Source organism: Maylandia zebra, linkage group LG11 (genome assembly GCF_041146795.1).
Source record: "Maylandia zebra isolate NMK-2024a linkage group LG11, Mzebra_GT3a, whole genome shotgun sequence".
Taxonomy (NCBI): domain Eukaryota; kingdom Metazoa; phylum Chordata; class Actinopteri; order Cichliformes; family Cichlidae; genus Maylandia; species Maylandia zebra.
The window spans coordinates 293,248-308,721 of NC_135177.1; the positions used below are offsets into that span (position 1 = coordinate 293,248).

Genomic DNA, 15,474 nt, shown 5'->3' on the forward strand with positions numbered 1-15,474 from the left:
CCAGCCATTTATTTTTTAATGCACCTCTCAGATTAACTCACTGCGTGTCGTGCCCAGGGCTGGACTGGGACAAAACATCAGCCTGGACATTTTGACTAGAGACCGGCCCCCCAGGTATTAAAGCCATAAAGCCTTTGAATGAAAACAAACGCTGTTGTGACAGTGATGCACAGTCTTGTTGGTATATGTGTGATTTCTATACATTTTACATCAGATAAAGACTTTGGTTGTAAGATTCAGATAATTATTTAATAAAAGTGAGACATTTAAAATGAGAATAAGAAATAAAAGTATTTCCTTGTGCCCCCCTCTCCCTGTTAATGCCTACCTGCCCCCCTGGCAACACTTTGCTAGACCCACCCCTGCACAGTTACCAGCTGTCAGCTACTGAGAAAAGGATCCTGGTGTTATTTGTCTCTCAGAAACAGTTCATAACTTCAACTCATCCATGTCACCTAAAAGGTAAACCTGTTTCTCCATCACAGCTCTGATGATTCAGTAAGGACATCTCCTGGTTTCATCTTCATGTTTCCCTCTCACCACATATCCAAACCGACATCATGACCAGCAGCTTTACAGCTGTGGCTCCAGCAAACATCAGCTGATACTAGAAATTAATATTAAATAAATTCTAACAACAGCTGATCAAGCTTAAACGTGCTGCTGTTGTTTAGCGCGACATCTGCTGGTTTCCTCTTTCTGGCACAAAGTGGATGATAAATAAACGAGAGACGATCAGCTGATCATTGATCAGTTTCATGATTGAAGTAGCAACAGGAGAGGCAGGAGGAGAGAATGAGAGGAGAAGAGGCAGCTGTGCAGCGTTACGACAGAATAACTCCAGCTTTGTGTCTTTTTCAGCTGAAGTCCGGGACAAACTGCTCCTTTTCAGCTCAACATGAAACGCGTAATATTTTCTCTGAATGCGGGACGATTCCATATTTTCAAGGGACGGTTGGCAGCTACTAACTAACCTTATGAATTAAATAAAGTTCACTATCAGTAACATCATAGCACCCACCCAGCTGTATAGAAACTGCGTCATGCTAGCTAGTACGCAGTACGAGTTATTGTAACTGACTGTAAAAAGTCAGCATAACGAAAATAAACTCCACCTAAACTTGGTTCATATCTGACCAGATAGACTGCAGGTCATAACTTCTTACCTGAAGTTCAGTTCACACTCGGACCGGCGGCCGCCTCGGGTCTCTGCTCCTCCTGCCTCCGATCTCCCTCCTCCACCTGCTGGCCTCCACCACTTGCTAATGTCACTGAATCTGTGGAAGCCCCGCCATAGCCACCACCAAACAACTGAGTTATTTTTACACATCTGCCAGCATCTGGCCAATCCACCACCTTTCATTGTTTATACCATTACAAAAAAAAAAAAAATCATCGGGCCGGCCACTGAGCAAATGCCCGGTATGCCCGATGGCCAGTCCAGCTATGGTCGTGCCAACAGTGGCACGTGTGCCCAGGGTTGCCGACCCCTGGCTTTATTGAGAAATAATCTGCGGTTTTTGGCACCCGCCTCGGACGCAGCCACTCCGACTCTCTCCCAGCATCTTCTGCTCCTTCTCACTGCAGACACACATAAGACGCATAAGGGTGGCTGTAGCTCAGGTGGCAGAGCAGGTCAGCCACTAACCAGAAGGTCGGTGGTTCGATCCCAGACTGCCTCCAGGCTGCATGCCAAATATCCTTGGGCAAGATACTAACCCCATGTTTGCCTACTGGTGGTGGTCAGAGGGCCCGGTGGCGCCTGTGTCTGGCAGCCTCGCCTCTGTCAGTGCGCCCCAGGGCAGCTGTGGCTACAATGTAGCTGCCATCACCAGTGTGTGAATGGTGAATGTAGTGTGAAGCGCTTTGGGGTCCTTAGCGACTAATTAAAGCGCTATACAAATGCAGGCCATTTACCTTTTTTTTTTTTTTAAGACACATCTCCCTCATTAACAGTCCCGTACACCTTTTCCCTCCCCGCCTCCGTGCCGCCCGGAGAGCTCACTGTGTCACCCCTCCTCTGCAACAGGCCAGCAAACCACGCCCCCGCCACAGTTAGATTCAACATGTGGGAGAACCCTAAACTTTTGTGGTCTAAGTTGTGGTCTAATGTGAGCTTGAGGAGATTTTCTTTGTGGACAGGCTGTGATCAGCAGAGCTGCTGATCTTTGTGGATTCACACAGCTGACTTTAACAGATGTCAGCAGATGTTTCATGAGCCATCTTTGCTAACTTCCATTTCTCAGAGTACAGCGGTCCTTCGTTTATCGCGGGAGTTACGTTGTAAAAATGACCCGTGAAAGGTGAAATCCACAAAGTAGCCAGCTTTATTTTTTACAGTTATTATAGATGTTTTAAGGCTGTAAAACCCCTCACTACACACTTTCTACACTTTTCTCAGACAGGCACGAACATTTTCACACTTTTCTCTCCTGTTTAAACTCTCAAAGTTCAAACGTTCAGAGAAAAATAAGCCCAGTATTACAGAGTGAAACCAAAGATCAAACCCTGTTTTCAGGTCCAGAATAGAGCAGCTGCCAGATAATTCAACATTAATGAATCAATGGTACGGAAGTGGAGGAGGCAAGAAGAATGAATAAAGTTTGTAGAGTAACAAAGTACAAGTACTTTGTTACTTCTCAGCTCTGTCTGAAACACAACAACACTTTCTCCAAAACATATGATTGAGGTCTTCATCAAACCTTAAAGGCTTCCTCTTCTTTTGTTTGTTTTGGATTTAGTTATTGAAGAATATATGTCACTCCAACTTAATGTTTGTTTCAGTGTCTTTTCATGATTCTCTGGATGAGGCAGGCGAAGAGGAGAGAAAGAACAACACAGTGGAGTCTCTGAACAGAGGCAACACCAACTCCAGAGAAGAATATCGATATGTGTATTTTAAAGTGGTTTTATTTGAAACCTAATATCTTAGACACGCACAATGAGAGCATTTATATGCAGTGTATGTGGGCTCTATGAATGAGTACAATGCAAATAAGACACACTGATCAAGGAGCCCCTGTTAGCTGGAAATCAAGAGGCTACAATGGGAACAGTAGTAAGCTGTGTGGATGTAAAGAGCCAACTATGGTAGAACCGTGTGGTGTAATTCAGTGTAAATCAGAGAAGCCTAGAAACATGTTAGTTAACAGAGGTACAGAAGGACTCTGAGAGACAGCTGCTGGATGAAAAAGAGGGACAAGATCTCAATAACTGAGTTCTAGAAACTGTCAAACTAAGGCAAGTTTATTTATATAGCACAATTCAACAACAAGGTGCTTCAAAGTGCTTTACAGAGACATTAAAAAACAAAAACAAATAAAAAGCATGATTTAAAATTGATTTAAAAAAAAAACAGTAGATAATGGATTTGGTGTTTTATTCAAATGCAGCTGAGAACAGGTGAGTCTTCAACCTGGATTTAAATAAACTGAGTGTTTCAGCTGATCTGAGGCTTTCTGGGAGTTTGTTTCAGATATAAGGAGCATAAAAGCTGAATGCAGCTTCTCCGTGTCTGGTTCTGACTCTGGGAACTGATAAAAGACCGGATCCAGAATAAGGGTCACAACGTTGGCCACTAGGATGAAGAGAGGCAAAAAGAATAAATAGCCTGTTTCTCCAAAGATTCATCTATGGGGGAATCTCAGCTACAAGGGAACAATAGCACAAGCCAGACACACCTAGAGCTGAAGGTGAGATCATGTGGGTGGCTGTAGCTCAGGCCAACAGATGAAGCTGGATTGAGTATATTGGAGTGCTTGGCACTGTACAAGGTGCTCTAATAGTGCCCTAATTATATTCATCAGAAATTCAGTGGGACTGTGGAAAATGACACTGGACACCATCTACAAGGCAATCACACAGTAATGCACTGTCCCCACTGCTGTTCTGCATAGGCTTCACTCGCCTAAGTCAGCTCGTCATTAAGAGCAAATACCATCGGCCTTTTGCTGTACATGGATGACATCGAGCTATATCCCAAGAGTTAGTGAGACATTACTTTACTGATCCATCTCACCAGGATCTGCCGCAAGGATATCTGGACGTTCTTGTGACTGGATAAGGGTGGCTGAATGGTTGCAAAGAAAGTGAAGATGGTCCAGGCTGAATGGGTTGAGCTGTAAAAAGGCAGAATAGGAGATGCACAGGACAGCTACAAGTACTTGGGTTACCCACAGGCCAACAGGAACCATGATGAAGATGTAGAAAGGGTAGCCACAGCCAGATATTTCCAGAAGGCGAGACAGCTGCTGAGAAGCCATTTGAACGGTAGGAATAAGATCACAGCCATCAATGCATGCACCAATTATCAGATCCCCCACTAGAATAATACGCTGGCCACAGGAGACGATAGAGACTACTGACATTGAATGCCAGAGCAGCTGACCTGAAAGAGAAGATCATGGCAAAGAAAATTTAGACTCTACATGGCTATTTACCAAGACCCGTGTCACGTACCCTGTGAAAGTCTGCTAGAGGATAAGAGTGCAGCATTATGCACAATCCCTACTGTGACCATCACTGCAACCAGCTGGCTAATTCAGTTTCATTTATACAGCGCCAAATCACAACAACAATTGGCTCAAGGTGCTTTATATTGTAAGGTAAAGACTCTACAATGATCCAGAGAAAATTCCACCAATCAGATGACCCCGTATGAGCAAGTACTTTAACCCTTTAAGCCCATGGGAGCGTACACGCTCCCATTTGTGTAACTATTTTAAAATCCTGGTAGAATTGTCATGATCCTGGGTCTTTGACCCAGCGTTTTGTGTTTTCTATTGTTGTGATATATTTTGGTTCTGTTCTTCCTCAGTTTAATGTTTAGTCATTTCTGTCGGTGTTTCCTCTGTGTAAAGTCCGTGTTCCTTAGTCTGTGTCTTTGCATGTGTGAGTTCCTGTTTTATTTTGCAGGTCTGCGTCTCTCGTTAGTGTTTCTAGTTTCGCTTCCCCTTGTCTCGTTATGTCCAATCACTCCCAGCCGTGTCTCCCTCCTGTTTCCCATTCCCTGATTGCCCTGTGTGTATTTAAACCCTGTGTTTTCTCGTGTGCGTTGCTGGTTTGTCTGCGTTATTTGGTGTTTTCTGGTCTGCGTCTCTCCCTCTGTCGTCTCAGGTTGTCTCTCCGTGTCTCCCTGCATCTCTGTTTCTGGTTTGTTTTGTTAGTTTTTCCAGTTTAGGTTTTTTCTTAGTTTCATGCTCACCCTCGCCATCTCTGTTTGTATCAACATTTGATGAATAAACTCACTTGCATCTGAGCTGCCTGCATAAAGGGTCCTTTAATAATTTACACACGGCTTGCCCCGCAATGACACAAATAAGCTAGTGCAATCATTTTTTTGCGTATGAAACCACAGGAGTTGTACTTACACAGCATGCATTCAACTTGTCCCAGGTCAGGGTTTCCTTTGCAAAAATCAAGTAAAACGTGCTCGCAACAACAGTAACATAATCCAGAAACACACCTTGATCAGCTGTTCATAGCACTTCCTACGTTGCAATTAACATCATCAAATTGTCAGTGCGAACTTTCAAGTCCGCCATTACCTGGGGGAACCGGAAGTGGTGTCGCTTTTCGTGGGGAAAATAGTTTTCCCCCTACAGGGCCTTTCAAAGGTCAGCTGGTGTTTTTGAAAGTCATGTTTGACTTTATGCCTTTCTGTGTAGTTTCTGGGAGGCGTAGAACTTAAATTACACTGTTCTGTGGGGAAATACTGTACGTAAGATGTTTTATGTGATGAGAAGGATTTTAAATTAGATACTGGACTTAGCAGGGGGCCATGTTCTGTGCATGGAGGCTTTCAGCCCAAGTCCAGCACCCTGAGACGATACATAGCGAAAGGAAGGAGGCTAAGAACCAGTGAAAGTCAGAACCACTATTCAGAATGAAACGGCTAAGATCCATGAGTACACCAGGAACATGGCCACAGCTGATAGTGTGCCTAGTGAGTACATGGTTCTGTTGAGGCAACAGAAACACAGAGAACGGAAACATCATGGAAAGACAAACCTCTGCACAACATGCACCACCAGCAGATAGAAATACCTGATATTGAAAAATCCTACCAATGGCACCAAAGGCACAAGCTCGATAGAGGCTGGGGTCTACCACACCACAAGTGCAGTTCAGTCCCAGTTCTATGGTTGAACGCTCTCACAGACTGGTGATGACCAGGCGTAGAAGAAGAAGACGGCCATAGTGATAAATGTTATACCAGGTAGAAGCAACATCAGGAGGACGTAACACAAAAAGCTCGACACAACCCAAGGGCTGTGAGAGGAGCTTGTGTGGAGGGTGAAGCCAATAGTGGTTCACGAGGTGTTTGGGGCACTCGGGGCATGGACCCCTAAACAGTGTGAGTGGTAGTGCTTGTAGGACCATCACGCTCCCAGTTCCGTGGCTGACAAACTGAGCTTGAAGGGTAACGACCATACAACATACAAATTGTGTCAGGAGTGCTGCTGCTTCTTTTTTCGCTCCAGTTCCTCCTCACTCTATAAATTATTTTCTTATACAAGACACATCTCCTGGATCAGAATCAGAATCAGAATCAGAATGGGTTTATTGCCAGATGTTGAGGTTTACAACATTAGGAAATTGCTGCGGTGCTTCAGTGCAGACAATAAGAATTAAAGTGCTATGTAGAAAGAAAGATATGTGCATGAGATATACATGAGATATATACATGAGAATAAGAATTATGAGTGCTACGTAGAAAGATATATACATGAGTGCAGGTGGTGATCAGTGCCAAACATATATACATGAGAATAAGAATTATGAGTGCTACGTAGAAAGATATATACATGAGTGCAGGTGGTGATCAGTGCCAGACATGAAATGATGCAGTGACACAGCATAGGGTCATGTGTTCGTGGCGGGGACAGTCATGTGGTTATTGTTCATGTGTCCAACAGCAGAGGGGAAGAAACTGTTCTTGTGGCGAGAGGTTCTGGTGCGAATGGACCGGAGCCTCCTGCCTGAGGGGAGCAGGTCAAACAGACTGTGTCCAGGGTGAGAAGGGTCAGCTGAGATCCGGGCTGCACGCCGCAGTGTCCTGGAGCCAATCACCTTCTCAGCAGAGCGCACAACACGCTGCAGTCTCTGTTTGTCCCTGATAGTGGCTCCAGCGTACCACACGGTGATGGAGGAGGTGAGGATGGACTCGATGATTGCAGTGTACAACTGCATCATCGTCCGTGTTGGCAGGTTGAATTTCTTCAGCTGCCTCAGGAAGTACATCCTCTGCTGGGCTTTCTTGATGACGGAGGTGATGGTGGGCTCCCACTTCAGGTCCTGGGTGATGGTGGTACCCAGGAAGCGGAATGAGTCCACAGAGGTGATGGGGGTGTCAGTCAGGATGATGGGGGGGAGTGGGGCTGTGTGCTTCCTGAAGTCCACAATAATCTCCACTGTCTTCTGGGCATTCAGCACCAGGTTGTTGTGGCTGCACCAAGACACCAGACGTTCAACCTCCCTCCTGTAGGCAGACTCATCCCCGTCAGAGATGAGCCCAATGACGGTGGTGTCATCTGCGAACTTGATTAGCTTGACAGACTGGTGGGTGGAGGTGCAGCAGTTGGTGTACAGGGAGAAGAGCAGAGGAGAAAGAACACAGCCCTGAGGGGAGCCGGTGCTGATGGTCCGGGAGTCCGAGACATTCTTCCCCAGCCTCACGTGCTGCTTCCTGTCCGTCAGGAAGTCAGTGATCCACCGGCAGATGGGATCAGGCACATTCATCTGGGAAAGCTTGCCTCGGAGATGGTCTGGAAGGATGGTGTTGAAGGCAGAGCTGAAGTCCACAAACAGGATCCTGGCGTAGGTTCCTGGGGAGTCCAGATGCTGCAGGATGAAGTGTAGGGCCATGTTGATGGCGTCGTCTACAGACCTGTTGGCTCTATATGCAAACTGCAAGGGGTCCAGGAGGGGGGCCGTGAGGGTCTTGAGATGGGAGAGAACTAGGCGCTCAAATGACTTCATGACCACAGATGTCAGAGCCACGGGTCTGTAGTCATTTAGTCCAGTGATCCTAGGTTTCTTGGGGACAGGGATTATGGTAGAGGACTTGAAGCAGGCAGGCACATGACATGCCTGCAGTGAGGAGTTGAAGATGCCAGAAAACACTGGGGCCAGCTCGTTTGCACCTGGTACGCATCTTCAGTGATGTATCCTGGGGTCATCAGGTGTTTCGGGTCTCACAACATCACACACCCTCACCCAGGCGACCCAGCCGGGGGTGATCAGGCCCCGACTTGCGTACCAGTAGCTACCCACGGATCAGCCCTCTTAATCCACAGCCACCTTGTGGCTTTCTCTGCTGCTTCGCTCACAGCCTGGACGGCCCTCTTCTTGGCTGCCCCAGCCACGCCCAGCCGGCCTAGGACTTTGCAGAGAGATCGTCCTGCAAAGCCCCTACATCCCACTTCTATGGGCTCATAGAAAGTCTTCCAGCCCCTTCCCCTGCACTCCTGCACTAGTTCCTGGTACTTTCCTTTCATTGGCCTCCTCAATCCGCTCCTCCCAGTGTACTGTGAGTTCCACCATGATCAGAAATATAGTGTCAGGATGATAGATGGTCTTCAGCTCTGGTATTCCTTTAAGATGTGGCCCTTTCTCTGGGCTTCTCTTTCCTGATGCAGTTTTCTCTTTAGTGTCTGTGTGATTTTACTACTTCTAAGGAGATCAGCCACAGTCCCTGATCTTTGACAGAGATTACTTTAATCCCAATTTGAGGTTATAAAGTGTCTAATCCACATCTCACACACTGTGATTCACATGTGACATTTTCAGTCTATGCAATGAATGAATTATATATTGACTTTTACAGAAAACATTTTAATAACTTTAGCCTCATTAGGTAAAATAATATGTAAATATGCATAATGAAAACCAGATTATAAGACAAAATTGTAAACAATACATATGTGGTCAGGATGTAAACAAGCATGTAAACACGTGAAACGAGCTTTTTCAGGAAGGTCTTTAAACGTGACTGAAGCTTCCCTAAAACATCATTCAAGTTTTAACTTTGCTTTCTGGATAAACTTCATTCATTTCCTCTACAGGTCAGTCTTACGTGCAAAGTGGGGCCTCAGAGTTGGAGGCTCTTCAGGAGGCCTACAGGCAGGTCCATGCTGTGGAGGATTCAGATGATCATGGTCATCATACCTCATCTTTGGAAGTGAGATGGAGCATCAACAGACCTCTGTCTCCTTCCTCTCCTCCTCAACGTGCCCAACAGTCTCTGCAGCCTGTTTCTACCAGTGAGTCAGGTCAGAAATTATTCTACTTTAAGTCTTTGTCGGTCTGAGTATACAGTGTATAAACCCCAGGTCTGTGGTTGCTCAGTGAGCGTACCCTAACGGCTCTTTCTGACACTACAAATGAGAAAATTTGCAACATGGATGAACCCTCAATGTCATTTGACAGTTTTGGAAAAAGCATCAAAATTTTTTGATTATTTTCTTTGTCCACAGATTTCAAAGACTTGAGAGAAAGGTCTTCATTTCACATTTGTCACACCTGGGCTCCACTTCTGTGTCACATCATGTCACTTCATGTGTGTTAGCCCTATAAATAAGATGCATCCTACTTGTGCAAAAGTATTTGTGATGGGCAGGATCGTTAATGATAAAAGTATGGACTCAGGCCGTATTATTTACCCAGGGAATTCTCTCACGTCATCTTGGTGGCTGTTTATGTTCCCCCCTCTGCTAACCCCACAGCTGCATGTGACACTATCCACTCTGCCATAGCTCGGCTACAGACTCAGCACCCGAGTGCCTTTATTGTGATCTCGGGTGACTTCAACCATGTATCACTGGACAATACACTACCAACATTCAAACAATATGTGGACTGTCCCACCAGGGGAGAGAAAACTTTAGACTTACTGTATGCTAACGTCAAGGATGCATACAGCTCCTCCTCCCTCCCCCCACTTGGTAGGTCAGATCATAACCTGATTCACCTCACCCCCCGCTATGTGCCAATTGTGAGGAGGGAACCTGTGACCACCAGGACTGTTAGGAGGTGGTCAGAGGAGGCCTTAGCAGAACTACAGGGCTGTTTCGAGGTGACCAACTGGGAAACACTCTGTGAACCTCACGCCGAGGACATCAATGGGCTTACTGAGTGTATCACAGACTACATAACTTTCTGCACCGACTCCATTGTTCCAGCTCAGACTGTTCATTGTTACCCAAATAACAAGCCGTGGGTGACTAAGGACATCAAAGCCCTCCTCAACAACAAGAAGAGGGCTTTCAGAGGGGGCAACAAAGAGGAGGTGAGGAAGGTCCAGGTGTTACTAAAGGACAAGATCAGAGAGGCTAAGGACAATTACAGGAGGAAGCTGGAGTGGAAACTCCAGCAGAACAGCATGAGAGAGGTGTGGAGGGGCATGAAGACCATCACTGGATTCAGGCCAACCAACAGCAGGGGAGCTGAGGGAGGTGAGAATAGAGCCGAGGAGTTGAATCTGTTTTTCAATAGATTCGACACCACAGTGTCTGCTCCCACCCCCACAACCTCACCTGCAGTCAGCCTGGAATCCAGAGCCACACCACTGTGCCAGCCTCTCTCTTCACATGTTGCCTCCTGTGAGATTCCTGACACCCCTCCCCCACCCATCACCTTCACTCAATACCAGGTTGAGATGCAAATGAGGAGACTTCACTCAGGCAAGTCTGCTGGACCAGACGGAGTGAGTCCCCTTGTCCTCAAGGCCTGTGCCCCCCAGCTGTGTGGAGTCTTTCATAAACTGTTTATGCTGAGTCTGAGTCTGCAGAGGGTCCCGGTGATGTGGAAGACATCATGCCTCGTCCCTGTACCAAAGACGCCTCGTCCCAGTGGCCCCCAGGATTACAGGCCCGTGGCACTGACCTCCCACATCATGAAGACCCTGGAAAGGCTCATCCTGGACCAGCTGCGACCCATAGTAAGACCACATCTGGATCCCCTTCAGTTCGCTTATCAGCCTCGTCTCGGAACAGAGGACGCCATCATCTACCTGCTCAATCGTGTCTACACCCATCTGGACCAGCCGGCGAGCACTGTGAGGGTCATGTTTTTTGACTTTTCCAGTGCTTTCAACACCATCAGGCCGACCCTCCTGGGTGATAAGTTAGCAGCGATGCAGGTGGATGCTTCTCTGGTGTCCTGGATTGTTGATTACCTGACAGGAAGACCACAATATGTACGTCTCCCACAGTGTGTGTCTGACAAGGTGATTAGCAACACAGGGGCACCACAGGGGACTGTCCTCTCCCCCTTCCTCTTCACCCTCTACACCACAGACTTCAGCCACTGCACAGAGACCTGCCATCTTCAGAAGTTTTCTGATGACTCTGCGGTGGTTGGATGCATCAGCAGGGATGATGAGACAGAGTACCGGGCTGTGGTCGACTCCTTTGTCACGTGGTGTGAGCAGAATCATCTGCAGCTCAACGTGGCAAAGACCAAGGAACTGATCGTGGACTTCAGGAAGACCAGGAAACACTTGACCCCTGTTTCAATCCAGGGGGTCAGTGTTGACATTGTGGAGGACTATAAATACCTTGGAGTACACATTGACAATAAACTGGACTGGGCTAAAAACACCACAGCACTTTACAGGAAGGGCCAGAGTCGTCTCTATTTTTTGAGGCGACTGAGGTCCTTCAACATCTGCCAGAAAATGCTGAGGATTTTCTATGAGTCTGTGGTGGCCAGTGCGATCCTCTATGCTGTTGCATGCTGGGGGAGCAGGCTGAGGGTCGCAGATGCCAACAGACTTAATAAACTGATCCGTAAGGCCAGCAATGTTGTGGGGATGGAGCTGGACTCCCTCAAGGTGGTGTCAGAGAGGCGGATGCTGTCCAAGATAAAGACAATGTTGGATAACACCTCCCACCCACTCCATGACATGTTGGTCAGTCACAGGAGCTCGTTCAGTGAGAGACTGAGATTACCGAAAAGCACCACTGAACGACACAGGAAATCATTCCTGCCTGTGGCTCCCTGTACAACGCATCCACTTAACACACTGTTTGCTGCTACAACTACACATGTTTCTTTTCCAAATATTTATTTATAAGTGACTTATGTATGTATGTATGTATATATATGTATATATTGTACTATTCTTAGTTAGCGTATTGTCTGTCTTGTCTTAATGTTGGTTTAAAATGGAGCACTGTAACAAAAAATAATTTCCCCCAGGGATCAATAAAGTATTCTGATTCTGATTCTGATTCTGATGCTAAGAAATTCTTTTGTCTTTGTGTGTATTTAGAGCTGCCCACTGCAGAAGAGCTGATGAGGCTCCTCCGACCAGAGGCAGCTCAAATTAGAGGCTTCACCCTCCAGCCTGTCAGGTCAGGACTACGCAGTCGATGGATTCTCAGCAAGCAGCCAGCTTGTTTTCCTCCCAGTTCATCAGTATCTCAGTGTTTGTGGCACAAATACAGTGTTCAAGTAACATTTGAAGGGACTCACTGTAAATATTCAAACGTCAGCCAACAGACAAGCTTAAATCTGACGTCACAATCTGTCTTAACTATGTTAAGGAGCGATCGCGGCTCAAGAGTTGGCATTTTGTCTTGTAATCGGAGGGTTGCTGGTTCGAGCCCCGGCTCGGACAGTCTCGGTCGTTGTGTCCTTGGGCAAGACACTTTACCCTACCGCCTACTGGTGTTGGTAGCGCGATCTGGCAGCCTTGCCTCTGTCAGTCTGCCCCAGGGCAGCTGTGGCTACAACTGTAGCTGCCTCCACCAGTGTGTGAATGTGAGAGTGAATGAATAGTGGCATTGTAAAGTGCTTTGAGGGTCTCGAAAAGTGCTATATAAATGTAATCCATTATTATTATTATTATTATTATTATTATTATTATAAACAAGAGTTCTTGGTATGCCGTGGACAGCAGTTCATCCGTGGGTTGGGATGATCAACTGGAGGAACTCTGCTAGCAATAAAACAAGAAGTGAAGCAAAGAATAAACTCGCAAACAAAAACAGTGAAACAAACAGTAATGAAAGCATCGATCGTTATGGAGAGCATGACAACTTCTGTGATCATCCATCCATCCATTCGCTTCCACTTATCCTTTTCAGGGTCGCGGGGGGCGCTGGAGCCTATCCCAGCTGTCATAGGGCGAGAGGCGGGGTCCACCCTGGACAGGTCGCCAGTCTGTCGCAGGGCCAACACACAGGGATCACTTCTGTGATCATCAGTTCTAAAATTCAGGGAGGCTGTGCAGAATGTTAATTAAAGCGCTTTGCATTGATTTGCAAATATGTTGAAGCCCCTATTTGTTCCCAGCAAAACAAAGAAAATATATCCGATATTTATAAAATGTACAATAAAAAAAAAAAATCTGTTGTATTTAATGATAGCAGCACATCTCAAAAACACTGGGCCATGTGTACCAGCCCCTCTTCTTACAACAGTCCTGAAACATCTGGAAGTAGGAAACCAGCTGCTGGACATGTTGGAGAGCATTGTTGTCCCATTCTTGTCCAGCTGCTCATCATTCCTGACTCTTCTTTATTTTTCATGATGAATCAAATGTTTTCAGTTGGTAAAAGGTCTGGACTCAGAGTGTCAATGATTATGAAATGGATTGTAATAATTAGGAAACCATCTGCACCCTCCAAGAAAATAAAAGTATGTAGTTTACACAGCAAAGGCAAATGTGACAGGTGAGCTAAATGTGTTACCTATCAATGAAACTCGGGCAGATGTGACGACTCATGCTGAAGCCTGTCCACCCGTCCGTCCGTCCACCGTCTTCTGCACTAATGTGTACTCATTTATGTAGATGAATATGAGAGAAAAAATGTATTATCCACCGTCTGTCTGTATTTAGAAGAACTCACCATCGTGACATCACTGCCACTCTTCTGAAAAAATAGTTACAGTAGTAACTGTAAAGTTACAATACACAAAATATTTTGTTTCTTTTTTACTGTGGTTGTCACTTTGCAGTGTTGTGGAGCCCAACCAAGAAAAGACTTCCAGGGGACTGGAAAGGGCATTCCCGGATGAGGCACAGCACCCTGCAGCTGCAGCAATAAATGGGGCCGAGGAGTCGACAAGCCACCCAATCAGTGCTGCTCACCCCCCCAACAAGGATCTGATTTGCAGCATCAGAGCAGAAGTAGACAAGCTGATGCAGGATCATACCAAAAGCTCTTCTCTCACATCATCTCACACTGGCAAAACTAAGAAACACCCGGTGAGCAAACTATATAAAAGGCACTACTGTAGAAAAGAGATTACATTCACACTTTGCATTATACGTTTTTCTCAGGCCTCCCGTGGCTCCCTTACTTCTCCTTCCTGTACCTCTTCAATGAGACAAGCCACTCCAGCTCCTGTAAGAGGCAAGCGCCTGGATGGGAGAACGGCGGTGACTTCAAGGTCATCGGGGATAAGTAGAGGTTCTGCTACACCAGCCAAAACCCGGTCTGCTGTTTCCTCACAGTGTCCACACAGAGCGAACCATGAAGACTGCTGGGACTGCACAGGTTATTAACTGCACACATCAAGTCATCAGAGGCTTAAATAATGTAGGAAAGAATCGTGTGCTTTCCACACTGTTAGAAACTCATTGATCGATCATTGGATAACTGCTTAACTTCATTTTTTATCAACCAGCATCAATTCTGTCAGTTTACCTTGTAATGTCTTGACTTGTTAGCACTTCTTTGAATCCCTTTCTGTGTGTTTTCACTGGTAGAACCAGGAGTAACAGTGAGGAATGAACTAGTGGCATCTGTTCAGTCCTTAGTGGCTGTCCTCCAGCAGCAAATAGATGCTACCAAACACCAGGATTCTGCACAGGAAGTCAGAGAAACCAGGCTGGAGCAACATCTTCCACAGATCCGTGTAAGGAAATACTGTGTGTGCAGGTTTTCCTGACCACCAGCATCTTTTCACATTGTTCTTTTTACTCTGTGTGGTTGGTAATAACCTGTATAACTTCAGGAAGATTACGACAGCTGTTGTGCTGTGTTTGGTTAAGCTTGTTTGAACTCTGCAGTGACTTCACTTACTTCATCACTCACATTCCAGTGATGAAGCTGGAAAAGAGGAAAACAGGGCTTGTTTTGTATCTTAGCAAAGTAGATTCATTAATGCATCATTAACATTACACCATAACACAGTGGTTCCTGTGTTCACACTTACACACAGTTACTGTCCCTCCATTTAGAAAGGTGTCATGGTCTATTTTGTGTAGTTGTTTTTTCCTGTGTAATAATATTCAGCATTGCTGTCAATACATTCGTCCGTGTCCGTGATTTAAACAGCCCAGCGCTGCTCCTGACGCAGGGGAAACTAATCCTGCAGGGAGACCTACCTTTGCACTTGTGCAGGTGAAGCCAAAGGCAAGATATGATCATCTGTTCTTTGACTTGGAAGGAAGTTGGTTTGGAAACATATTTGGAGATGCTTCATCCTCTGCTTTGCATTTGTGTGGGAGCCCGTCAAAAA

The 15,474-nt window shown here is 46.0% G+C and overlaps 1 protein-coding gene across 3 annotated transcripts in view; it reads left to right on the forward strand.

Moving 5' to 3' along the window:
* cep162 (centrosomal protein 162) overlaps window positions 1-15,474 on the forward strand; it is a 46,111-nt gene that overhangs the window by 10,828 nt on the left and 19,809 nt on the right. For 2 of the 3 annotated variants that reach the window (XM_024800211.2, XM_024800212.2), the window contains exons 9-13: window positions 9,066-9,272; window positions 12,275-12,356; window positions 13,966-14,215; window positions 14,291-14,507; window positions 14,720-14,868. In XM_024800211.2, the coding sequence (XP_024655979.2) occupies window positions 9,066-9,272; window positions 12,275-12,356; window positions 13,966-14,215; window positions 14,291-14,507; window positions 14,720-14,868 (905 nt within the window). The remainder of the gene's footprint in view (window positions 1-9,065; window positions 9,273-12,274; window positions 12,357-13,965; window positions 14,216-14,290; window positions 14,508-14,719; window positions 14,869-15,474) is intronic. The other variant, XM_024800213.2, reaches the window with a different exon arrangement.